General features: G+C 39.6%; 1 protein-coding gene across 6 annotated transcripts in view; it reads right to left on the reverse strand.

Annotated features, from left to right (window-relative positions):
* The window catches only part of MEF2C (myocyte enhancer factor 2C), a 169,167-nt gene that overhangs the window by 84,378 nt on the left and 57,009 nt on the right, over positions 1-27,780 (reverse strand). For 5 of the 6 annotated variants that reach the window (XM_075541263.1, XM_075541264.1, XM_075541267.1 and 2 more), the window contains exons 2-3: positions 22,947-23,139; positions 1,750-1,953 (exon numbers count right to left, since the gene is read on the reverse strand). In XM_075541263.1, coding sequence (XP_075397378.1) covers positions 1,750-1,953; positions 22,947-23,000 — 258 coding nt within the window. In that variant the 5' untranslated portion in view covers positions 23,001-23,139. Of the gene's footprint in view, positions 1-1,749; positions 1,954-22,946; positions 23,140-26,337; positions 26,465-27,780 lie in introns of those variants that run through there. The other variant, XM_075541265.1, reaches the window with a different exon arrangement.

Below are 27,780 nucleotides of genomic sequence, written 5' to 3' on the forward strand. Positions count from 1 at the left end.
CAAGTCTAACAACAAATTCTAATTAAAATTCTCTTTTCACCCCAAAACTTTTGTTGTAATGGTTTCCTTATGATATGGAGTTTTGAAGATAGAGATGTTTTGTTTTTAGGATTTATGTTATGTGCGCACACACACATACACACATAAGTATCAACTGACTATGTTCACATTCATGTCTGTGCATTTTTATGTTTACAGGCATAGGTGGATTAAATACCGGATGAAATACATAGCAGGTTAAGTTTCAACAGTGACCTTGAATTTAAAGAACCAGACAAGCACACAATTCAAAGGAGAGTTCACCAAAGTGATGCACGGTAAAGGGAATCTGAAAGTATTTTAAGCATACGTATACCACATCTACCTATGATCATTCTTATTTCTCTGAAATGATGTTGGCCTTATTAGGCAAAACTAAACTTGTCAGCTCTACACTTCTGAAACACACAAAAATGAGAACTAGTTTTAGACAGAATGTGAAAAGGATGATGGATGTGGCAGGCAGAATAATTTGATCTAGGATTTTTTGGGGTTTGTTTGTTTTGCATAGTATGGAACCGGTCTAAAGAGTCTGGGGATAACTGACCCCGGACACACATTTTTCAAACATTTCTTAAGTTTCTTTTAGTTTGGAATGATCCCTGATCTGGGAAAGCTGAAGGTGAGAGGGAAGTGATGCCAATCAGCCGGCGGGACCGGTCTCATTAAACCTCTGTTCCTCACTTAGTCGTCAGTGCTGACAAAGGGGATTGTAGGACAATAGCAGGTAAATCAGACACGTGTTGGTAAGGTTTAAAAAGTGTCAGCCAAAACTGCATGGCATTATCACTTACGCTAACAAGTCTAAAAAATGATTTTAACATGGATTTTGTGTATTTTTAGTAGCATTAAAATGATGTTCTAAATCTCACATTAGTAAAATACTTGAACAAATATTAAAAAATTCATATTCATTTTGTTTCTCATTCTATGTATATGAACAGCTTCACTGTTATGTAATTTTTTGGCAAAATATTTCTAGGACAACGGTCTTCACCCTCCCAGCAGTAACACACTAAAAACAAAAACAAACAAAAACCCTCCTGCCATTGAGTTGATTCCAAGTCACAGGGACCCAACAGGACAGGACAGAACTGCCTCCGTGAGTTTCCCAGACTGTAACTCTTTATGGGGGTAGGAAGCCTCATCATGCTCCTGCAGAGCTGCTGGTGGTTTCAAACTGCTGACCTTGTGGTTAGCAGCCCAACACGGAACCCACTACACCACCAAGGCTCCTTGCACTCGGAGGAGTGCATTAGAAAAAAAAAAAAAAGAGAAATGAGATAAAAAGTTAAAGGTTTAAAAAGTTTGGGTGAGCTTATATTTAAAGATTTTCCCCTTAAACTAGATATGGAAATTATTTTTTAAATTTCAAAAACCATCACAGGCGATCTAAAATGTAGTGAACCGTCCCTAACCGCAGTTTCCCACCATGTTGTCACACCAGTAGGCAATGCTCACTCAAGATCAATTCACCTGACACTGGTACTTGGTTTCCATCACAGACCAGCTTCTATGATCTCCCTATTAAACTATCACTTCAATTTGCATCTTGAGAGGGAGCGAGAGGCATGGTGTACCAGTGGAAGATCAGCGGGGGTCCTAATACACCTGAGGAAATAGGATCATCCTACGGAAAGTTACATGTGTGCATGTGCACTTGAAGAGAGTAGGGGGAGGCCAAACGCCAGTGGGCTGTGGGGGGCTCACCTCCACGATGTCCGAGTTGGTGCGGCTCTCGTGCGGCTCGTTGTACTCCGTGTACTTGAGCAGCACCTTGTCCATGTCGGTGCTGGCGTACTGGAACAGCTTGTTGGTGCTGTTGAAGATGATCAGGGCGATCTCACAGTCGCAGAGCACGCTCAGCTCGTACGCCTTCTTCATCAACCCAAATTTCCTCTTCGTAAATGTCACCTGGGAAGAAGAGGGCAGGCGGGGGGTCGGTTTGGTTTGAAGAAGAAGAAGAAATGTATGCATGCCATTTTTTTACAGTGCTTTTTTCCCCCTCTGTAAAATAATGACTTGTAGTTGTCAGAGCCGTGGGGGCACTAACACATTTCCAAGGAAAGCAAATAAATCTAAAACAAATTTCTCCTTAGAATTAGAAAATGTGTGATTTCTAGCTAGTTGCTGAATGTGAAAGCACAATTTAACGTGGGGCATTTTAATGAAGATCCCCAGGCAACTGGTTCCTGTTTCCTTCAGCCATTTTAGAAAAAAAAAAATATATATATATATAGTGGAATTTGAGCATGGTTAACACCTTTCTCAGTTATGAATTTGGAGTTTGTTCTTTTTTCAATTGGGGGTGGGGGCCAACTGGCAACTGGATGTTGCATTATGAACTTAACATTTCAGGTTCATGTTCAAAAGGAATCTTAGAATTGTTTAGTCTCATGCCATTTAATTGAAAACACTTGAAGGGATATGACTATGCGCTCAGACAATGCTGTGTTCTGTTTTCTAGAAATCCAGCAGGGCGTTGGGAAGTGGTTTAGCCATAATACGATTACGGTTTTGGCTTCATCCTTCCGTGTATCTCTTGTGTTCTCCCAGGCCTAAAACTGTATTGTCCATGTTGACATTTCCTTCTTTTAATCTAATCTCTTACCAAGTCCCGTAAGTCCCTCTCTCCAAATGCTTCTCGGGTTTACACTGTCCTTACATCTCCCCGTGAGCTCTATCATTCGTGTTTTATCACTTCATGCTTGGACAGCCTAGCAGCTTGCTGGCCCAGTTCATGCCCCGGCTGGAGTCACTCCCTGCTCAACTCATCCCAGTCTTCAAAGCCTCGTGCTGTCTACTGCCGTTCACCCAGCGAACGGTCTTCAATGGCTTCCTCTCGCTAGCTTGGAACACTTCCGACCTGCCAGTCCTACCGATGCAAATATCTATTTTACTGTTCTCCGTTTAGACATTTCTTGGTTAAATTCTAGCTTGACACTCCAATGTGCTCACAGAAAGAAAGAAAGACAAGGAAACAGAATTCACCAACATTCTTCATTAACACCTGCCAGTGACAATCCAGTGTTTTCCCATGGGTTTCCTGTAGACTCCACTCCTAGGAAACACTCTGCAGAATAAATGTCCGATGTGGCCCAACACTTTTGGGAAATGAGGAATATTGACACATGGAAAATTCAGAAACCTTTTAAGCCAGTCGTTCTCAACCTTCCTCATGCCATGGCCCTTTCATACAGTTCCTCATGTGTGGTGACCCCAAACCATAAAATTATTTTTGTTGCTACTTCATCACTGTAATTTTGCTACTTTTATGAATGGGAGAACCCCTGTGAAAGGGTCTTTCGACCCCCAGAGGGGTCACAACACACAGGTTGAGAACCGCTGTTTTAAACTTTCACCTGACAGCAGAATGTTTGTTTATTACCTTTTGTAAAACACTTCAAAGGGTTCTATAGAAGTATGTTGTCATTTGTGGGACCCAATTTGCCGACGAACTTAATATTTTAAATAGCGAGTATTTTGAATTTTTTCTGTAGTTGCCTTCAAATACAACTCATCTTTCAGAGGCCGGCTCCGTTTCACATGCTGCCTCTCTGCATGTAACTCTGAAGTCTAGATTCCCACTCCTTAACTTTGCTTGGACACCCAGTGGACTTCCCCTCGTTTTAAGTCTTTCTAAGCGTCCTGGGAATCGAGTTCTGAATGCACCACTTTGATCCCTGATACACGCTCCCTCCTGGATCCCCATCTCTTCATAAGCTCAGGCCCCAAACTATGACATTTGAGTCAACATTGACTCCTTTCAGATGGAAAGCCCGACCCCCCAACCTACTCATTCCGCCTTACTTTTCCTAATTTTACTTCTGTTTTCTTTCCCTTAATAGACGCTCCCAGATATATTATAATTGTATATTTTTTGTGAGTATCTGCTTAATGTATGCCTCGCCCGCTACCTGGCATGCCCCATCAGGGCACGTGTGATTTTGTTTAGCTTACTGCTGCATTTTATTCTGCCCCGGTGCCTGAACTAGGAGACACAGAAGGGCACACAATCAAGGTTTGAAATGGGGTAAAAAATGAATAAGGGAAAAGTACTAAGTTAAAATTTTAGAACTATAAAGTTGCTATTAAAACAAAGCAAAACAAAACTCACTGCCATCGAGTCATTGCGGACTCACAACTTGCCCCCTCCCTCTCCCCCCCCCCCCCCCGCTTGGGTTTCCGGGACTATAATTGTTTCCGGGAGTAGAAAGCCCAGTCTTTCTCCTGACCAGCTATCTGCTGTGGGTTTCAAACTGCTAACCATGCAGATTACAGCCTAACCTGTAACCACGACACCAGCAGGGCTCCCTTAAAGTTGCTATATGTTTTATAAAACTATACAGTATCTTTTCTTCAGGATATATTTGAGTCATGCAGTTTAGAAAGCTGTAACTGCGTAATTTACTTAGCAATAATGACATTATTTTAGAATTAATTGGCATTGAAAGCAGCATGGTAGAGAATTCAGAACAAAGGATTTGGACTCAGAGGCCCTTTGAGTGGGGTACTGAAACTGTTATCGATGAAACTGAAAAAAATAAACCCTTTCCCTTCGAGTTTACGCTGACTCATCAATCCCTACAGGACAGACTGGGGGTCTAAGGCGAGTCTTCGGGGAAGCAGATGGCCGCCTCATTCTCCCCTGACGTGTCTGGTGAGTTTGAACCAACAATCTTGTGGTTAGCTTCCGACTGCTTAACCACAGTCCTGAGAAATTCACTTTGTCTCTCAGTTTAAGTTTTTATCTGTAAAATGAAGCTAATTTCTATTTTTAATGTTGCCCAAAGGGCTGTATAAAATAATGTATGTACCTGATCAAGCCTAGGGCTTAATTTAAAGTAGATGCCCAATATATCATATTCTCCCTTCCCTTTCTTAGTTGACTTACAGAAAATGAAGAACTAGGCAAATCGGTCTGTCTTGGTGGCTTGAAGAGTTTGCGAATTGAGGGAGCTTGAAGCTGTCACCGCTGTTGATAGATAATGTTGAGCCGGGGAATCCTCAACGACCGTCTTTTGAAAACGATAGCATTTGGACAGTCAACAGCCTGCGCTGACTTGTCAATAACCACTCCATTTCAAGTCGGGCAATTTTTCTTTGTAATAATCGCCAATGTCTCACTTTCTGTTTTATGCTTATTGATTATCTTATTAAAGTGCGTCTGATCAAACATGGCTGATATTTGTTTTCATATTTGAATATAGAGCTCCATTTGTATACTACTTCAAAAGCCTTTAACACGCTGGTTCACTCACACGAGTCACAATGATCTAAATTAAAATGATATTTTCTGGAGTGAATAAAGAAGTATATAATATTTACACAGAAATTTATACAAATTTCTTTATACGGATCTATGTAGCTTCTAATAGACGTTTTAGACACAATTTATGTGTGAATATACCTGCGCATTGGTATTTTAGTTAGTGAAACAGGTCACAGAATACACTCAATGTAGAAAGCATCGACCCAAAATACTTTCATGTAACTCAAACCACTCCGAATCAGACTGCATAACCACAAACTGTAGGTGGGATGTCTCAATACAGTATGGTTTCTGTTGTGCTCCAACCTCAGAATTTCGCACGTTACAACACTCGCCATCAAAGTTCATTTCAGCACAGAAATATCATGAAAGCCACGGGCTGTGTGTACTTTAGACGCTCCTCAACTTTCGGGCCGCTGAACCGGCCGCTCGGTAATGCGTATGTATTTAATAACACCCGCCACAAAAGTCTGTGCCCGGGCTTCTTCTCATTAAAACTGCAAACTGAAATGATGATGACTATATGAAAGCATTTAAGAGAAATCTTCAAAATCTACTCTTAATTGCTCTAAATTTAATTCTGTATTATGTTCATATTCTTTGTAGCATATTCAAAATGTATTTTATAATGCTTTTTCCCTCATTGTTCATCGTTAGATAAAATTGTTTTTAAGCATTAAGCTTTCTATGGAGACCTGGGATATTGCTCTTCATTTAAAATATGCCACTCAATGACAAAGATTGCAATTCAGAGCTTTTATACTTAAATATAATAATGCAGTGTACTGATTACATTTTTTATAACTTGACAATACTTTGTAATGGGGACAAGTCCATATTTCTATTTCAATAACACATTTTGAACCTCAGGTGAGATGAAAATCTGTTTGTACAGTAATTTAGGTGAAAAGATGCTATTTTTTAGTGTTTACATCAATCAGAGTGCATCAGAAGAGAATAAGCCAATATTATTTAAGTGGGTGCTACAATTTGACATTTAGTTTTCAGATTGAGAAGATTTTTTTATGTGAAACATGTACGGAAAGGAAAATTACTCTTAATAAACACTGACCGCTTTCTTTCTTTACTGCTTCAATCTTTGAAGATTCCCAAATATAATAATGGCGCTATATGAAGATGTTTCAGTTTTAGTCTTTATAATAGGCCTGCATTTTAAATCCTAGCAGAGGGCAGGCATTATTTATCTTATGTTGACAACTGTTCTACATCTTACAAAGTGTGAGTCAGACACGGAAATAAGAATTTGAAGAGAGAAGGTACATTCACTAACTGCATCTGCAGACAATTCGGTTTTGAAGACATTCAGACAACTACTTAATGAAAACCGTAAACCAAGATGCAATCAAGGCTTACTAAACATTTTCTCATATTAAATATTTTGCTAAATGATATTTATTGAGTACTCTCTAAATAAGCTATTCGTATTAGGTGTACATCTTATTACATGTATGTCTCCATGACCAAATAAGAGAAGTAATTTAATTTCCTCATGCTTAAAGATAATTTTATTTTTAAATATAGTTATATTTCCAGTATTACCTAATGCCCTGAAACTGTATTTTTATTTAGAGAGTTGAATGAATTCAGTAACTGATTTTTGATCAACTTCTTCTTTAAGGATGAAAATTACTGTCCGATGCTTATCCAGTCCAGAGGACTAGGAAACGAACCCTCCGACACTGGGTATGTGTTTCCACCCACTGCTGAGTACTGGCTGGCTGGGCTGCTGTGCTCATCATGTTTTGAGGTTTTACTTCGCTAACTTCCATCATGCTTTCACTGACACATTCAGATAAAATGCATCGCACCTCACTGCAGGCCTATTGCATTTTTACAAGCCTCAATTCTAAAGCGCGTTCCATTATTAACAGAGGCTGAGGCTGTTTATGAACTGGCCTCTCCTGCTGGTTTTCCAGTCTTCAGCCTCATCTCAAGCTTCACGTAGCTTCTGAGCAGTAGACACAGAAAGAACTTTCATGGAAGGGAAATACTCTAACATCTGAATGTCTCAATGTAATTTGCTGCTAAAAGTAGATACTATTTTTTAAAAAGCTTGCCTTTTGGGGGACAATTTCAGCTTTTAAAAAATAAGAGATTCTGGTCTCTCCATCTCTTTCGTTTAGAAACCGAGAAGTGCAAGGTGCTAGTGATCAGTGTCTACAGAGAACTAGTTATGGCGTCCTGATGTTTGTAAGGGCGGCGCAAAGAGAACACCGGGAGACACGTGTATGCGCACGAGGGGACTTCCAAAGTCCACGGAAAACTGGATTTAAAAGACAATGAAAAATTTCCCCAGACTTTTTGAAGCCCCCTTGTATAAAATTCTAGACTTCAGGGAAAAAATATTTCAATACATTCAGAGAAAAAAAGTGGCCTTTATTCTTTGAGTGAATGACTCATCATGAAGGATGGAGGAGTCTGAAGATAGAAGATTAATTTTACAACCACAGGATACAGGGAGAAAGGGCAGGATTTAAAGGGTCCAAGAAGCCTGCATTCACTGAGCAAAAAAATTATTGGACTTTCAAAAGAGTTCAGATTTTCAAAGAATATATCGAATCCTCACACTACATTACACATTTGAGACATATACATGTTAGATTATTTAAATGCAGCTAATGAGACTGGGTTAATCGGTCGGTATTAAGTTTAACAAAAATTTCTAGTGACGTGGCAGGCGTTCAGTAACTTTCCTTGTCCCAGGCACTGCCACTTTGATGAATGATTTCGATAAAGATCAGTATAAAAACCAGGCTTGTTTTATTTGCATGTTACATAAATTTGAGTGACACAGCTGACCAAACGGGTAACTTAAAAACCAAACAACGCCATCAAGTTGACTGTGACTCGTGGCAACCTTATAAGGCAGAACAGAACTGCCCTTACGAGTTTCGGAAGGGGTAACTCTTTATGGGAGCAGCAAGGCCCATCCTTCTGTGTTAGAACTGTTGACCTTTCCATCAGCAGCCTAGCAAGCAACCCATGACACCACCAGGGCTCCTGAACTAACAGACAGTAGCGTCGATATTCCTCAGACAAGAAAGCCAGTCACAGCTCCTAAAATGAAACAAAAACCACGCTTACTGTCACAGAGCTGATTCTGGCTCATGGAGACCCTAAGACACGGTGAATCTTTATGGGAGCAGTCTCCTCCTCCCACAGAGCAATAGGTGGGTTTGACCCACCGACCTTCTGGTTAGCAGAGCAATAGGTGGGTTTGACCCACCGACCTTCTGGTTAGCAGAGCCTAGTCCACACCAAGCAGAGCCAGTGATTTTGCTGTTTGCATTCATATCAAAAGCAAAAACAAACAAAAATCTTATCAACAGATCATTGGTTCACAGTGTCAGGTTGAAGAAAAATGGATGATAGGATTTTTTTTGTGGGGGGAGTGGCGGAAAGAATCTAAAGTGCTAGTGTTCCAAAGAGGGAAGGAGTTATCTTGTTAATCTCTTTGTTAATCAGTAACACCTTCGCTATGGTCTGCCATCTGAAAAGTACATGGAAAGAAGGCCCTGGGCAAGTCAGAGCATCTCTGGACAGAAGACCGACTGACGAAGCGTTTGCAGAGCCATTTTAGTAAGGAACCACTGACAGATTCCAGGACAGACGCAACCCAGGCTTTAAAAAAATGTCAAGCACCTTCAAGTGCTGCAGAGTTGTGCTCCTGTGAAGAGGCAGATGTTGTTTCCAGGAGAGAGATTAGAAAACAACACTGAAAAGAGGAAATCAAGCCATGAGAACGGCAAGGGCGGCCCTGAGCTGAGCAAGCCGGAAGCGGCTCACTCCTGGATCTGTGCCAGCAGAGCGGAGTGCCAAGGAAGGTGCCGGCGGTATTCCTGAATCCGACAGAAGTCAGAGCGGAGCTCTAAAGGTTTCCTGCAGATTGCCCAGGATGAGAGTAAAAAGCTAGTGAGCAAAGACATTTTAGGTAGCGAGCTAAGTACATGTGAAGGATGACATGGCTTTAAAAGACAGCCGTTTCTGAGGTTCCATGCAGTACAATGTTTTGTTTACTCTATCGCATAAATAGCCTCTAGTGTTCACATCCTAAGTAACAAAATGGAATATGGAAATTCCATTTAATTTTATTGATGGAGGAGTTAGGAAATACGGCAATGAATTTGAGAGGAAAACATGTACGGTGATGAAAATGTACAGAAAAAATAACATGGGTTGATAAGGTGGAGAATTCATGCTATTAAAATATTTTTAAAGTAATGTTACATAGGCATCATTACTGGGTAGTGTGGGATAGAAGAGAGGCCCTGTTAGTAGTGGTCAGCTGTTAACCAAAAGGTCAGTGGTTCAAACCCACCATGAGAGAAAATTCGGCAGTCTGCTTCTATACATATGCACGGCCCTGGAAACACAACGGGGCAATTCTTCCATTTCTGAAAGGGTCGGTAATGACTCAAGGCAGTGGGCTCCGTTACTTGTTTTTGGCGGTGCAAAGACTTGAAAATCAAGTCTAGACGCTGCCATTTGTAAACAATGAGCCCTTTGGAAAATTGCTTAACTTAGTTGAGCCTCAGTTTCTTGCCCTGCAAAATGGGTGTAATGATTGTCATACAGAACTGTATGAGGGTGGAACTAAGAAACACAAATCAAATATAAGTGCCCTTTTGACTGTGAAAAGTAGTAACGTTCTCCTGATGCGTTCCTTGTTACAGAAGGGCAAGGCTGTCTTGTCTGTAAGGGCCTGTCCCCTTCATTTTGTGCTTTTGTCTAGATTAAAGAGTTTCTGGGCATGGGCTCAGGACCATGGTCTTGCGGGGACAGCCACATCAACTGGCAGAGAGCTCCGTAAAGAAGACCGTTACATCCATCCTACGTTGGTGATTAGCCACCGCAACCGCCAGGGTTTGTGAGCAGCTAAGAGACCTATTGGTCTCTCCTAGTCCCCAAAAAAGAAAGGTACAGAACATCCAAGACGCACGGAATCACTTCATCTAACGGATTCATGGACCATGTAAATCTGGGTCTGCCCAAACCTGAGACCAGAACTGGAGGATGCCCAGTGACTATACCAACTTTTCTGAAAGGGATCACACCAAAAGTCCCTCACAAATCTGGGCAAAGACCAGGCTGATGGGTCAGATCGAGACTAGTAGAACACCCGCCCCCTACCTCTACCCCCGAGACCATGGCCTTCAGACCTGGAAATGAACTCACCCTTCAGCTCAATTTTCAGACAAACATAGAAAAGTCTACAATGAGAACAAAATAACATTAAAATGACATTTGCCACCCAGAGGAAAGCATTTACGCAGGGATAAAGTCCTGAAGGGTTAGGAAAGGAGAAAGAATGGAGATCGGGAAACACAGAGAGGGGGTGGAATAAATGATAGTACATTGTAGGTATTTAAATTAACAAGATGAGACAAAATGCACATGAACTGAATGGAAAACTAATCTACTCTGCAAACTTTCACTTGCTTCACAATTAAGGATTTAGATCAAGAAATAAAGGGCTCTCTTTCCAGTCGACTTCGGGCTTTCTTTGCTAGCAAGTGCTCTGCCCGTTCAGCATTGGAACCCGAATACTTGGGTGAACGTTTGATGAATTAAGGGACGGACAGATGGATGAAGGAATGATGCACTTTCTTGGAATACAACAGAAATAGCTGAAAATATACTTCTTTGTATATTCAGATTTTACTTTGAAAAATTTTGCTACCAGGGAAATATTGCATAGTTTTTTCTTTTCCCTTTGGCATTTTTAATTTACAGGAAAATCTTACATCTGGTAAAATCGAGCAGGCGCAAAACTGGACTGACTCAGTTTCTGAGTTTGTGTGTGTGTCTGTACAGGTTTGTTAGGAAAATGGAGCATATTTCTTATAATTCTGTGTTGGATCAGTGTTGACTTTATTTGGTGACTGTTTCTTTCAGAGAAGTTCAAAGACTATACGTTATCTCTCTCCACAAGACGGCATCTCTTTGAAGTCATTATTTGGGGACAGTTTATCATCCCCATTTCTCAGATGGATACTATAAACAAAGACATGAATTGCCTAATCCAAGGTCACAAAACTAGTCCCTGACTGAACTACAAACAGACTACATAGATAACGGGGTACTTCACAGACTACAGTTAAATACAGCGTGCACCCAGATGGCTGCTCCATGAGCAACCTGCAGGTATGGGAGTTTGTGAAGTGACATGAGGAATCGTAGGAAGGCTTGGGTGATGCTGACCGTTTGTGAGGGATAATTTGGGAACAGATAAGGGTGATGCTTGAACCAAGTGATGACTAGGCCTAGTGTCACTGAATTGTACATGGGAAGACTGCCGTGGTGTCAAGTGTCCTGTGACAAAGGACGGGGCTTCAAAAGTTCCTGGAAAAATCCCATTAGCTTTTTATTCCCCAATTCCACGAGCCTTTTGCAGCCCGCTCATACAGCGTTACCACAGTTAAAACAAAACAAAACCACTTCAGAAAGTCTGAGGAGGCCAACCCGAGAGGGGTACAACATATTAATTAATGTAAGGACAGCTTCCTACTAGGATGAAGCAGTAAGATCGTTCTAAAATTGAGAAGAAGTTGGCTTCTAGGTTTCAGTGGAACCCAAGGCTACTTTTGTGTGGACTCTGGAGCAAGCCCTGCCCTCAGACACTTGAGCTGTTCCCACTAACGCCAGGGAGAACCACATGTGTGCCCTAGTGGGCACAGACCGGTGCTATATTTATGATGTTTGTTTAAATTTAACAAAATGAGAAGTATTTTGGTTTGTAGCAAATACAGGTCTGCTTACAGTCAGAATACACAGATATATATAAAGGTGGGCCTATGATTTAAATGCAGGCACTGTAAATAGCGGGTTCTAAAAACAGAGAACCAGTCCTGTCTCATTTTTTAAGGGGCAGGGAAATCAGTCTGAGGACCGTGTAAGGAAAAGGGCATTTCATAATGAGGCTCCACTTCACACGTGCCCCTGCTCCGGTCGCCCCTCCCAGGCCCAGGCCCAGTCATTCATAAAGGCACCTCAGAAGAACTTCAAGTGCTTTATGAACTGTTTGAGGCCCTGCATCCTACAGGAAAAAGGTTTGGAGTAATAGAAAACAAGAAAAGGGGGGGGGGGCGGACCGAAACAACGTTGGAAGCAACAGCGGCCCACGCAAATCAGAATCACTTAAACCTAATGCCAAAAAGCTGCAGATGTCCACGAGGAAGTCTCACTCTCACTGAAGTGAAGCAGCACTCAGTCTTCCGATGGGTCCCCAAGACTTCTTTCAGTAGCCAGACGATTTTTTTGTTTTTAATCTTCACTGAACCATGCTCTCTTCAATGAGAGAGAACATGCTAGGGCCCCTCCTTTTTAACTCACAAAGTAATAAACGTTTCTTTGTTTTAGAGTGTGTCTGCGACTACGACAGCCAGCTAACTTGCCATTTCAGAGCTTTGAGAATTCCCCCCCCTTTCAAATCATATCCTGATTAATACAACCCTATTTCTATAAAAAATAGTTTAGATCCCCTCCTCATCCCTGACCTAGTTTAGTAAGAAACGGATGACAAATGAGTGACCAGATGGGCAGTTAGACACAAATGTACTCTGTAATCCATGTGCCACGAGGTCCCCCTATGTGTTTAAAGGGCTGGCGATGGAGTCAAGAGTCTGCAGCGACAATCTTTAATTGAGAAGAAAAAAGAAAAAAAAAGGAAATGGCCGGTTAAATGCTCCCCCCACCCCCCAAGTCTTGTTCCTGACAGTAAGTAATGGGACAACTGTTCTAAACTATTCCTCTTCAGTTTTATTTTGTTTAATTCAGTCTGTCATTAAAGGGCTTGTGGGCTTTAGGCTTGACGATTCCTCGGGGTGGGAGGAGGCAATGCTCCTGCCGACTTGTGTTCTAGACAAGCGCCCCTTTATACAATGAGGGGCCGCCATCCTAAATGTCAGGCTCTGTGAAGAGGAGCAGACTGCTCCCATGTGCCTGCAGCCCTCCAGCATGACTTGGGAGGATGAGACAGCAGTGTGCTCTGCTGCAAAGAGCACCATTGTCCTCATTCGCCTCAAGCCAACTGAGCCTCGATTTGGCTGAAATGTGGTCACATTTCTAAAGAGCGGGGTCTCCAAATAGTCCTTCCAAAGATTCCTGCCATGATAAAAGCCTTGAAATAAAGGGGCTGGAGCCTGGGGGTTAGGGCTCTCTGCACACCTCACCTGAAATCAGCACCCCTGCCCCCTACGTGAAATGGGAACTCTTGAGCCTTGCATACTATTTTGAGGGGAAAAATAATAAACATTGGGTTAGACCACAATTGAATAAATTAATGAATATTAATAACCTTCAGTGTTTATTGGCCAGCTCACAGAATCTGGGTTTTGAAATTCTTTCACAGCTGACTTCTGATGATGTATTTGTCTCTAAGAGAAGAGGGAACGAGGAGGGTGTAAATTATTAGATTTGTTAGGATTTAAACGATTTTATCGTGACCTGTTTTTGAAGCCAAGAAAATGTTCTGGAGATTAAAATGCGGAGACAGTGACAAAACATGCTTTAAGTGTGTTCGTTTTTTTGTAATGTGCTTTGCAGGGATGCTTGGTTTGTTAAAAGGCTAATTCACTTCCTAAAGCCAGTTAGTCATAGACCATGAAATAAACGTTCTGGTCCTTCTATGCCCCAGAAACATAAAATATGTCATTTGTGTCTGAGATGAAAGAAATCAACTCGGCGAAGATTTTGGGGGCAAAACATGTTTACTAGTTCAACAAAGCTAAAATGTACCTAAGGTAAAGGTCAAAGAATACTTCATTCCCTGCTGAGCAAATGCTCAGGAAGCACATTTGTCTACGCTTCCTATCATAACAGGAAGAGTGTAACTTCTTCCTTTCCACAATGGGTTCAGTTTTACCTCCTCACTCCAATATTTTCTCCCTCAGGGCCTTCCAAATCAATCCCGCAAGACAGAAGGCAGGAGGCTGTCTCTGTTGTAGTTTCCAAACAGTTACATTTGTTGAAATGTTATTTAAATGTTAGTGATTTCTGAAGCTAAACTGTTCCAATTCGAAATTAAATGTCAAGCTTCCAAACATTTTGCTTGGTTCTTTTCTTCCTATTAAATAGCGGCCCAACATATTTGAAAAGAACCACCCGTACACATCGCGTATTAAGGAATTTGAATTTACTTCAACTTAATTATGCGATTGATTTTTGTACCAATGCCACTATTCTTGGAATTAAAAAAAACATGTCCACGTTGTCTTCACTAAAAGCGTGCTAGGATATGAACGCTAAGAAATGCGTCGATCACAAGAATTTTTGAAGAAAAGGCGCTCATCTCGAATACATTTTAATGTCACAGGAAGTCAAGAGTGAAAAGGACATGGCTTCTGAGGCTATTAGCAAGATGGTCTTTAACCTACAGTTTAGAAGAAACCTCTTGGTTTACTGGTCTATTTATAATGCTAATATTTTTGGTGTTGGTTTCTCAGTAATACAATGTCACACATGGCTTGTGCATCTGCAGAGCAAGAGGTGACTTGTAGCAAACCAAATGGGGTGTGCATGCACTCGGGGGGGAGGGGCCTACCAATGGTACCTTTCTACATTAAGCGACTGAAATACACTTAATAAAAGTTGTCAGGAGTTTTAAAAAATAGTTACACTTTGAAATAGAAATTGTAGGAGATGCAGCAATCAGGAATGCAACCAAGAGGGAGAAAAACAACTTGAAGCCAGCCCTGAAGTTCAGGAAAGAGTTTATTTTTTCAATAGGTAAAGCAGTAATTGAAGTCTAGAGGAGCTAGTTATCCTTTGCCTTGTGAAAATTATGGTCTCTTGGATTTCCTACCAACGGAAAGCTAACAGATGGATTTTCTGGCTGTCAGGACAATACCTCTCTGGCAGCAAAGAGACAGACCTAGCTGATATAATATAAAAGGTTACACATTATATAGGACATGTTGTGCATGATGCACTATTGACAAGATTTGACTCTGTAACAGGGAGGGCATTTTCCAGTTGCTTTTAAATTATTAGGAATGGAATAGAAATGAACGGCCTGGTGCCGTAACTGTTAAATGCACCTCTCAGTACTTGGGTATTGATTTCTTTGATCTGGAAATTCATGGAAGATATCTTATGCCATTTTCCCCTTCTGGTTTTAATTTTCAATTTCTTCAATAACCAGTAATTCCAATTCTTTGAAGAAAAAAAAACTTCTACCCTTGGAAATTTTATGATTAATAAAAAAGTTGTTCAACTTACATGGATGGGTACCTTTAAGCAGGCATCCGCATTACGCATCAATATTGCTGCTAACGCAATGCTAAGATATACTATGCACTAATATATTACTATAACATGCCCTAATTTTATATATGTAAAATGAGTTTAATAAAAATTTTAATATGATTTTAAAGCAGGTCAGCTATGATACTGAAAAGGAAAGGCATAATAATCACCATTATGAGGTATTTGCAAGCTTATTTTAGATTTAGAGGTAGAAACACTTTTGCACTAATAGGCATTTTATTCACTTCATCTGAAATAAAGTTCCAGATACTCTGATTAATAGAGATTACTCTTCTGAAGTAGTAAAGATGAAGCTTCCTATCAAATAAAGTGAGCTTGCTTGACACGCGGGCAAGTCATCGACAAGGCAGGGAATCTGGATGGGGAGATGGCCAAAGGTGTGCATACTCACAGCGGGTCTGGATCACTGTTTCATAACTTACAGTTCCCATTCCATGTTATTCTCTTGAAGCAATTAATTTACATTTCTAAATGAACAGGCAATTCTAATTGGGCAGATCTAGTACAAGAGACTCTCTTGTACCAGAGTTAATAACCAAAGTGTTAATGACCAAAGATGTCACTTTGAGGGCTAAGGTACGCCAGATCCAAATCTTGGTCTTTTTGGTCACTTCATACTCATGCAAAAGTTGCAGAATGGGTGAAGAAGGCTTAAGAAAAGCCGATGCAGTTAAAATATGGTGTTGGCTTAGAATATTGAATAGATTATGGACTGCCAGAAGCACCCACATATCTGTCTTGGACAAAGTACAATCAGGAGGCTCCTTAGAAAGAAGAAAGTCAAGACTTCGTCTCACGTGCTGTGGATGTGTTATTGGGAACATCCAGTCCATGGAGAAAGACATCCTGCTTAGAAGCAGCAGCTCAACAAAAGAGAAAGAGCTTCGAGGAAAGGCCTGGCACAGTGGCTGCCACAATGGCCTCCTGCATGGCACAGCAACGACTGACTGGGAGGATGGTGCAGGGCCTGTCACACACAGGGTCACCATGAGCCAGAGCCAACTCAATGGTATTTAGCAACAGTGGCATGCATGTCTAAATTATTTAGCATTTTAAAAAGCAATTCTATCTCAATTCAAATGAATTTTATATTAGGCAGTTATGATGTAACCTCCTCCCCCTAATTTAGAAGTCCTTTATTTACTAATATTCTGAATATTTCGGAAGACCCTAAAGGAGTGGATAAACAAGAAATAAAAGAAGTCAGGAAAACGTTTTTTAAAAGAGTCATGGTGGGAATCATGCATTTCTTTAAATCTTTTTTCAGTGTACTTTAAAATATATCATATTTTACTTAAAGGGATCAATATGTAGAAATTGTTGGAGGCCGCATCCACACTGAAAAGAACTGTGCTTATTTCATTTTTCCTTATTTCTTTAAAATAATCTCTAAGTCATATAAAGAAAATGTGATAGAAACATGAAAGAACAGTAAAAGTTTTTACAATTTGACTATTCTGAATTCTGAATTTATTTCAGTCACAAGGGACCTCTATTAACTGGACTGTGTTGCTTATTGTCTTTATTTTGTGCTTCAATTATTGAACTGACAACTACATAAAATTTTGGTTTGGGTTAAAAACTATTAACATTCCATACTTGGTGGACAAAAAAGAACTTAAGGCAATAATTACAAATCATTCTTGTTTTACTTTCTATATTTGAGGTCCTGCCTTCTTTTGCAAGTTTTTTCCCCCTGCTTATTGCTAATTAAATATTGGTATTTAACAAGTCAGACGATTTTTTTTAGTTTATCTCTCTTATCCTTTTTCAGAGTAGAAAAGTTGAAATATTTAAAAACATGTAGACTAATTATGCTTAATTTTTCTACTTCTTTCTAATTAAAATAACAGAAACAGCAGATTTCTAAGTATATTGTTTATAAAAATAGTCAATAAGAACAGAACTCATTTATCAATAAGGCTGTTTCATGAGCATAATTAAAATATACTATCTGAAAGTGTCAGATTACAGTTATTTAATCGGTGAAGGTATTCATGGGGTAAAAAAATGAAAAAATACAGATAGATTAAAATGATAGCGTTACACTAAACGAGAAATCGTGTGATAAAATGGTGCTTAGTTCAACATAAGTTGGTCAGTACACATTTTGAAGATAAGTCCTCACATCATAGAATTTAGAAGATCCCTTCTCCCCACCCTTGTTAGGCGCTCTGGCCTGTAAATGTCCTGTGCCATGGGTTCTCCCTGTCCACTAGCCGTCCTGTCAGCAGCGGGCTCACCTGGTGGTATTTTTTCTCTAGCCCTGCTCCTGGCTTCTGAAAGATCCTTTGTGTTCCTGCTCTCCTCTGTTCCACTCCATTCATCTCCCCATGCACTTTCAATGAAATGAAGGGTCAGGCCCCATTCATCAGACAGTGTGTTTTATATATTCAGCAGTTACTTTAATGGAAACCTTAATAAGTTTAACAGCTAATAGTTCAAGAAACATGATTAGGAATAGTTAATAAGTAAAATTATTGAGCACTTCTTAGGTGGTAGGAACTTTGTATTTATTGCCTCATAATTATCTCAACGACCTAATGAAATGGGTACTATTTTTAAATTCTCAATTCTACCCATGAGGGAACTGAGGCTCAAAGGAGTTAAATAACTTGCTAGAGATCAGATAGTCAGTTAATTAGCAAAACTGGGACCACAGAAGGCTTCCGTCACTCTAAAAACCATGCTCTTAGATTTTCTGTTACACTGGATGCAACATGACAAATTAGAAAAGCATGAATTTTCTGAAAGATTTGCACTCAAATCTTGGTCGCATTTTAGGATTAATTTTATAATTTTGGGGTAGTTATGTAGAATTTAAGAGGACCTGCCTAGTCTCTAATCTCTTATCTTTCTAAGGTCAGACACCAGTTACAGATTTTACTGGTTTTTCTTCAGCTGCTCAGCCACGTTACTTCCTTCCTGAGGGGTCATTACCAATATTCCTTCTGGGAGGTTGTTACCTGCCCAACGGATTAAACTTTTATCACTCAGCTTGAAAAGGCACTTTCTTACAGTGGGCTTTTTCTGACCTCAATTTAAATAGGCTACCTCGCTCTAGATGGCTAGCTGCAAGATCAGCCGTTTGCTGATTGGTTTGCCCTTAAACTACGACTCGCTAGCAAATCCGTTCTGACTCACGGTGACCTTTAAAAGATAGGGTAGACCTGCCCACTTGGGTTTCTGAGACTTTAAATCTTTATAGGAATAAACACCTCATCTTTATCCCTCAGAGTCACTGGTGGGTTTCCAACATGGAACACATCATTAGGAGCTCATTGTGTACTAATAAGCCACCAGGACTTCTGGTTTACCCTTACTACTAACTGTAGGTTTGGCAGTACCAACATACCCAGAAGGATAATGGAACAATGGCCTGTTGATTTGTTTCCACACAGATTCCAGCCAAGAAAATGCTAAGCGCAGTTCTAGTCTCTAATCTACGGGGCTACCATGAGGCAATGTAGACGTGATGACAGTGGGGTGTTGTTTGTTTGTTTACCCTTTCACAGTACTTTGCTATTTTTGTAAATACCACACAAGAACAAATTTTGGTGGGCATTTACATATTCCATGTCTGTTTTATCCCACTAGATAAATCAAGTGCTCATAACTATGACTTATAGGGAAAATCCATCCCGGTCCATTCTTTCCAATAAAGTTTTATTGGAATACAACCGCATTGCTTCAGGCACATATGCATTGTCCATGGCTGCTTTCACATTACAATGATAGATAGCTGTGACGGAGTTTGTATGGCTCAGAAGGCTGGAAATAACTCCCATTTTACTTTTTACAGAAAAAATTTGCTGGTCCATTTAACAGATTATAAGCACTGAACATTTAACACGAGGCAATCAGAGTCTAGCAATTTTTGGGGATCCAATAAATAAGTTATTCAGTCTTTCAATGGGATTATTAAGAACTAAGTAGAATAACGTGTAGTTCTTGGCATGTAATAGGTATGTGTGTTCAATAAATGGTAACTACTTTTAATCAATTACCTGTAATTTTATATAACACAACCTGATGATTCATTACTTTAATTATTTTTGATATTAGTTTAAGAAATTAATCTTTTTTTACATTAGTAATTGAGAAATAGTATTTGAGCCTACTCACTCCCCCAATTGTTTTAACATAAAAAACGTGTTAGATTATATTATTTCCAAAATAGCTTTATATCAGTCTCTGAGTTTAAACTCTTTTGCACTTCCACAATAAAAAATAAAGTGCAAGGAAACTTCAATGCAATCTCTGTTTTTCAACAATTCTAATTCTATTTCTTAACTGGAAGCAACTTTTTACATGAGCTCCCTAATATTTCCTACTTTAAATCTGTATTTATTATAATAAAAAAGAACACTTTTGTATATAGGCAAACAAACGCCCGTAATGGTAGGACAGTCTTTTACTACTAAGAAAAAATGTCAATGAATAATTGCTTGAGGTTCTACTGAAGTGTCTAGGGAGGAGAGATTCATATGGAGGAATATAGGTAATGCTCTACTTTTCAACATGTGAACTTAAGAGTTTAAAGGGATACCCCCCATGTAGTAAGAAATGGTGCTCACTTTGATGATAAAATCGCATCTCTATCTTTTAGATTTCAAAATGCCTCTGCTGACCAACTCTTAGGAGGTGAGAGAATATGTGAAGAACATTCATCTACGAGATGACTCCTTCAACAGCTATCTGAAATAATCACTCAGATAGACACCAAACAGGAAGGCTTTAATTTTTGTCATTCCATGTAAGAGTACTGGATATTAATGGGCCAAGTAAACTTAGGTAAAGAGTAGAGGAAGGCCTAAGTCTATCCTATGTTTTATAGAATCATATCCAGTATTTAAAACAATACATTCATCATATTACATTGAACTTTCCTTTCTCTCAGGATGTTCATGATATCCAACATGGACAAGTGTTACAGTAATTGTAGAAACAAACACATTTAAGGCAAGGGATGTTCAATTACTAGCTAAATAAAAACCCCAAACAAATCAAAAGCTTCTCCGGAGCCCCCCAAAACAAACCTCTCACTGCCTTCGAGTCAACGGCGACTCACAACAACCCTGCAGGACAGGTTAGTATTGCCCTTGTAGGTTTCTCAGACTATGTCTCTTTCTGGGAGTAGAGAGTTTCATCTTGCTCCCGCAGAGCAACTAGTGGTTTTGAACTGCTGACCTTGCAGTTAGCAACCCAACTCATACCCACTATGCCACCAGGCCTCCTCACTAGCTCAAAAGTATGGTGCTAAAATTCTTGTGTGCTTTTTTTTTTTAATGTTTAATATTCTAATTTTAATTTTTTTTTCTTCTTTTACATTTTATTAGGGACTCCAACAACTCTTACCACAATCCATACACATACATACATCAATTGTATAAAGCACACCCATACATTCCCTGTCCCAATCATTCTCAAGGCATTTGCTCTTCACTTAAGCCCCTTGCATCAGGTCCTCTTTTTTTCCCCCCCCTCCCTCCCTTTTCCCCCCTCCCTCATATGCCCTTGGTAATTTATACCTCGTTATTTTGTCATATCTTGCCCTATTCGGGGTCTCCCTTCCCCCCTTCTCTGCTGTCCCTCTCCCAGGGAAGAGGTCACATGTGGCTCCTTGTAATCAGTTCCCCCTTTCCAACCCACTCACCCTCCACTCTCCCAGCATCGTCCCTCACGCCCTTGGTCCTGGAGGTATCATCCACCCTGGATTCCCTGTATCTCCAACCCTCATATATACCAGTGTACAGCCTCTGTCCTATCCAGCCCTGCAAGGTAGAATTCGGATTCTTGTGTGCTTTTTATGTTATTTTATAAAGCACAAAGAAAGCTCATGAATTCAACTCACAAAATTTTCTTCTCTCGTTGTAACTGAAAAGAAGATACAATGAAGCGCATGAACCTAAAAATTTGCCAGCCTCATTAATGAAGTGCTAAGGGCTAATTCATATAAGTTTTCACTGTACCCAGAGTAGGTTGTAGTCCAAACAACAAGGTTCTGATAGTCATTGATACATTATGTTTACTATATCCAGCTCATTTTTAATTTAAATCTATAAAGAAGTTAAAAATGACTGGTTTTATTGACAGAATTATCGCTTGTTGATTTGACCCATCGCAATAGCAATAAGCAATGTGTGTGGCAACACGAAGGGAATCCATCCTACATCTAAGTATTCTTTGTACTCTAGCTAAATTGCCAGCCAAATATAGATCGCGTCATGGGTGTCTTACAATATGCGGTGATTTAAAGGAACGTAAACTTGTAAACTGAGCAATAAAAAGCGTCTCTACATCTTAATGGCTTATTGACTTAGCATAACTAACATTTCTGTCCCACATTATTTACGTGGAGAATAACTTTAATTTAAAAAGCAACCTGATTAGTTTCAGTCTTAATTGCAGCCCAAGAAGATAAGAAAAATGGGTAAGAAGTAAGATACAATGTCTTCACTTGGGGAAAATCATCTGATGGGGTGACTGCAGTGTAAATGGGCAATGGGCAGAATGCTCTTCTCTCATGTTCAAGGAAGGTCTGCTCTGAGGTTCCAATATCCCTATGTAATATTTGAGAGTCCAGGATCCACCACACTATAATTTCTCCCAGGTCCGTTATTTGATATTTAACATTAGGATGTTTACAAACCACCCAGCTCTCCCTACATGACCTAATTAAATACATTTGCCTCAAGTGTGAAGAAGAACAGAGCCAAACTGCAGTCTTTAAAGCTGAGTAGTGTTTGGATATACAAGGTTTTCAGATAGATGAATTGGACCATGCAGGTATTATCAGGAAAAAGCAATGGCACCTCCATCTATATTTATAAAATTCAGGGGAGGAAGCATTGGCCTGCATTCACTAGCAGTTCTTGCCAATATAAGCTCCTAATGCATTGTGTGGGTTTACTGTTGTTGCCGCTGTTGTCCTCAGTACAAAGTTAGCATGTTTTGGGTGTATTTCAAAAACTCTTATACTGTGAAGAGAATGAAAGCCATTTTCCTGCAGAATATGTAACATATTATAAACCTTTAAATGGATGGCCACAGAAAGTCTAGTTCTCATGGACGTAATACCTCTGTTTGATGATGCATGCGATGTAGCAACGTTATGCTTAATAAGTAATTATTAAACTACTCATGTTACACAAGTAAGTATAGTTATTCTACTGCCCTGTACATATGAGACCATTAGTGCTTCAACTGGCCGCATTTAAGTCACTACAACTTTTATTCAAGCCCACAGCTATTTATAATTCAAACTGTTCTCGGTATCCTTAATGTATCTGGGGAAATGCAGTAAATAGTCCATGTGGATAAGGATACAAAGGAAAGTCTGTCTTACCTGTCTGTTACGTTCATCCATAATCCTTGTAATCTGAATCTTTTTTCTCCCCATAGTCCCCGTTTTTCTTCTCTCTCTCGTCCCTGAAATTATGTATTTTTTCCTTCCTTTTCTTTCTCTTTCCTGTTTCCTCCAAACAAATCTCCTTCTTCAGCACCTGCACAGCTCAGTTCCCAAATTCCTGCATTCGCTCCTGCCAAAAAGACAAACAGAGAAATCAATCGGGATAGGAGATAAGCAGTTTCATACGAACTACCACGTTCTAATTTTGCACAAGGAAACAAACCCTGTGGAAGGAAAACAATAAAATGAATACAAATAAGTATGTATTAAAAGCACATGGCATATCACATGCAGGGGCATATCAAATAGGAATGGTTTTTGTTTTTCTTAACAATTAATCTCGTAAGTAATTTAACAAGTCATTTAAATGATGAAAACTAGGCTTTATATTAAAGCCCAACACTTGAAATGCATCTTTTACAAAGAATTTCTTAATATTTTAAAAGCAAATTAGGTGACGAGTTTCACCCTTCTGTTATGAAAAATTACCCAAATCAGCGAGTTAATGAACCTTTATGTACCTGTGTACGCTAAGTAGGGCAGCTAATTCATTTCTGAAGGGAAAACAATCTTGTGTTTTGACAGCAGAGGTGATAACGTCCCTCGTTATGCAAATAGGATGGACTATTATGTAAGTGTTAGTTGATGTATGGAAATGTCAACTAATTTAAATCTAAATTCTCTAATCTTACTATTTTTTAATAAATCACCGCTATGAGAGCACTGCAAAAATAATACAGAGTATTCCACCTTAGATAACAAGCATCTATCTATCAGCAGTGGGAGCATTTCTTTTGAACATCTGTACGTTCTATCTTGAACATAAAATTTGGAAGAGACAATCATTGACAGAAAATAAGTGGATTATCAGAGTATTAATTTGAGTATTGATCAATTCACATTCCTTAAAAAAATAAAACTTCAGTCTTCTTAAGCATTTAAAAATATCTCATACAGAACCATATATATATATATATATATATATATATATATATATATATATATATATATATATATATATATATATATATACTGGAGTACTTTAGGCTTTAGGTGAGGCATTAAAATGAAAGAAATGATTATCAATTCTATAAGATAGATTCAAGGATCCCAGAATTATCAAAAGCATATATTTTAAGTTCTAGCGGAAAATATTTGAACATTAATAGAAAGGAATTGCTAAGAAACATGGTTGCTAACAAGAAAGCATTCCTCCATGGCTTCTTCATTTGCAGGCAACAGCTTCGAGCATTGTCCCCCGTCTTATGTCAGAGAATGCAGCAACTTTACACATTGCTCAGAATGTCCCTGTTTACGTTAGTTGGTGTCTGACAATCAACCCGATAAATGCCCACGTGTATTATGTAACATTAAGCCAATGTCCCAGCTATTTCATGAGATTGTTTGGCTCCAATTCAAAGTTGCTGGAACAGGAAAGTTGTTATACACTTGGTCTGATCAGCAGCTGTTCCTTGATCTCTTTAATTTAATTGCTGAGTTCTTTATCACCTTGAGTCGTATTTTTTGTGTGTGAAATTTTAGTTTTCCATGATTATCTAATTGCAGAGGTTATTATGATTTAATTAGTTCTGGTGGATTAGCACTGCTTAAATACAAAGGACTATCCATTCTCTTCTGCCAAATGCCTTTCTAGTAAACCGTAGCTCCCTTTTGCCTTTGAGTATATGTTGAGTAACATCATGACCACATAGCACTCATCAAAAACTATTACTCCAGCTGTATTTTTAAAAGTTGGAGGTAGTCCAAAAGTTTAAAAGAGTTATATAAATCATGCATACTTGGCAAACCCATATGAAAAATTGAGCTATGAGTGTTGTATAGTTCTCACTATGATATATTAAAATCACATTAAAATAGGAAAACTCAACAAAGCACATTTGCATCATATTTATGAAGAGCTATGTGCCTACATGTAGGTACACAGATATATCTAAATAAGTAAATAGATGTGTATTTACTGCTGCCAAACACTGTGCACCCATTTTTAGAGAACATTTTAAATATCACTTTACTAGGCAACTTTCCGGTGTGTCTTACAGTCTTACCTTAGAAGCAAGCAGTTCGTTAGAATGGTATTTCCCATGCATGTGCAAGACCCCAAAGAGACAAGCAGGCTTTTTCTGTCACAGAGAAGCCAATGCATGAACCCACAGTGAACGCATATGGACAATTTCCTTTCCTTTCATTGAGCTTGGGCCAGTGGCCCGATCCGCTGACAGGGCTGCTTCTGCCCAAGCGCTTACTCACTCTCAGGTGGAAGGTCAGAGAGAACGGATTAGAGCAAAGTGACAAGGCGGGAAGAGGCGAACTTGTACAGGAGGCAGCCTTTCACAACTTAAACAACCAAACAAGCCCAGAAAAACCCTGGGAGAAAAGTCTCCTCCGAAAGACAGACTTGCTGATGAGCAAAACTGAGGCAGCGTCCGGCCGTACCACAATTTGGAAACACGAGACCCCATTTTGCAAAAAAGATGGCAGCAAGAATTTCTTTTCTTTTATTCTTAAATTATGACGGGAAATATCTTGCCAGGAAGGAGAAAATGCATACATGCGATAACAAAAAGAGACGTAAGCTTAAATCTCCATAGATTTAAGCATTTTCTTTTGCTTCTCGTATAAATGAGTATTTCTTGTGCAACAGTATTGGCCCTTCCAAAGTAGACAAGTGATACCATTAAGCACCTACATGCAGAATGCTATGTGGTGAGGCAGCAACTGCCTACCTTTTCACGGAGTAAAGCATGGCACCAGACTTGGCTTACGACATTTGAGTCGGGTTACGTCTCCAGGGTGTCAGCAGTCGTTTAAAGAATCAGGGAGATCAGCAGTAGCCTGCCAGTTGCTTTTCTAACTCAATTATTTCTCGAACCTGATTTTTAGGGCAAATAACAACAACAATAACACCGCCAGGTGGGTTTCAAGTATTCATTTGTAGGACGATAGAGAAGTCGAGAGAGAGATTATATAACTGTAGTCATCTGTAGAACTGCTTTGTATGTATACGGACAGAAAAGACTGTACAAACTAAACTGCATGTAGTAGAGTTTCCAGTAACGCGAAGAACTTTCATTATGTACAATCAACCATAAGCTTAAAATAATTCAGGCAGCCTTGCCGCTACTTCTTTCCACATGAAAGAAGCATTCTTGGAAAATGACAGAGTTAAGTATAAACAATCAGTAATTAAAAAAGAAGAAACGCTCTACCATAGTTACACTTTATAGAGTTACAGTCTTCTGCACATTTCTTCCCTCCCTTTTTTTTTCCGCCAACCTAAATATAAGAAAAATAAAATCAGGCTGCTTACTAAAAAGGGGAACTTCATTAGGACAGGCTTCTGTTCACGTTAGTGTGGCACAGCTGGCAGATGAAGGCCACAGCGATTGTGACCCAAGTGGAGAAGGATTTCTTCTGGACAGATGCTAAAGATCATTCTCCCACCAGGCTCCCTCATTGACAAACAAATTCCCTTGAGTGACACACCCTGCCCTCCCTTCCCCTCCCCCCTTCTCTCCTTCCCTCCTTCCAGTTCTGTTCCTCCGTCCCTCCCGCCCGCCGCCTACAAATCCCTCCCAGTAACACAGAAGAATCTTGACAGAATGGCAGGAAACACGCACAGACTGGTCAGGGAAGGATATGATGTCAGCAACCGCGAACAATAAAAGGTGTAAAGGTGCTTCCTTCCCTAAACTGGTCCAGAAGTGTAAAATGGGAACCAAAACTCTCCACTTCCTCCTCTGAGCAGAACTGTCTGAGGGTGCTGCGCTGCTGAACCCCACCAAGAGAGGCCTTTGGGAGGTTCAGATAAGGGACAGTGCGAAAAATCCAGACGCGGGCACGTAATTTTTCATTTCTATTTTTAAAACATCTGAGAAAAATCCCTTTCGGCTATACATTTGGCATTGTGTATGATGACTTGAAAGACACACACACACACACACACACACACACACACGGCATTTTGGTAAAGTAACATTTAAAACATGCCATGTCTTAGAAAACATTCTTTTTGCATATATTAAGCAGTCATGTAATCTTAATTCACTCTGTGAGACAATGAAGTAAATCCACACAAGCAGTAAACAGCCAAAATAGACACATTATTTTGGGTAAAAAAACAGAGTCATAAAAACTGCCAAAGAAATCTATGTTTGTTGATAAAACACATGGATTTCTTTTGTCTCCACTGTTAAAAAAAAGAAAGAAAAAGAAATGGTACATTTTGGAAGAAGAGGGAGTGGGGGAGTTTCTGCTGTTATTGTTCTCAAGGTTCTTAAAAAAATTCCAGGCAAAGATGGAAAGTAACGAACACACTTTGGGTAGCCCCCACCACCATTCGTTTTAAACTCATCAATATCAGGTTCTTTCTAATATGGAAATGGCACTCCACCACCAGGTTTCTGTAGGAAGGAAACCACATATCAAGTGCACCTGAGTCATCTTCAGATTTCAATCATCTTCCCACAACACTTTGATTTAGAAATTAAACATAACCTTCAGTTATGTGTTTTCATCTTGAGAGTGAAGACTGCCATGCCACATTAAAAGATGTGGGAAGAAATGAATTCTCTTCTGCTAAACTTCTCTTCATATTTATTTTGTTACAACAAAGCACAATGCAGTCACCTCCATAAACACAACCACGAATAATAATGAAACACTCAAAATATGTAATGTCACTGCACAGAAGGAATTCTGGATTTTTCTTTTTCCTTGTAGCTCCTCTATTGACGCACATTTCCAACAACAT

The sequence above is a fragment of the Tenrec ecaudatus genome, chromosome 2, assembly GCF_050624435.1.
Source record: "Tenrec ecaudatus isolate mTenEca1 chromosome 2, mTenEca1.hap1, whole genome shotgun sequence".
NCBI classification, from domain to species: domain Eukaryota; kingdom Metazoa; phylum Chordata; class Mammalia; order Afrosoricida; family Tenrecidae; genus Tenrec; species Tenrec ecaudatus.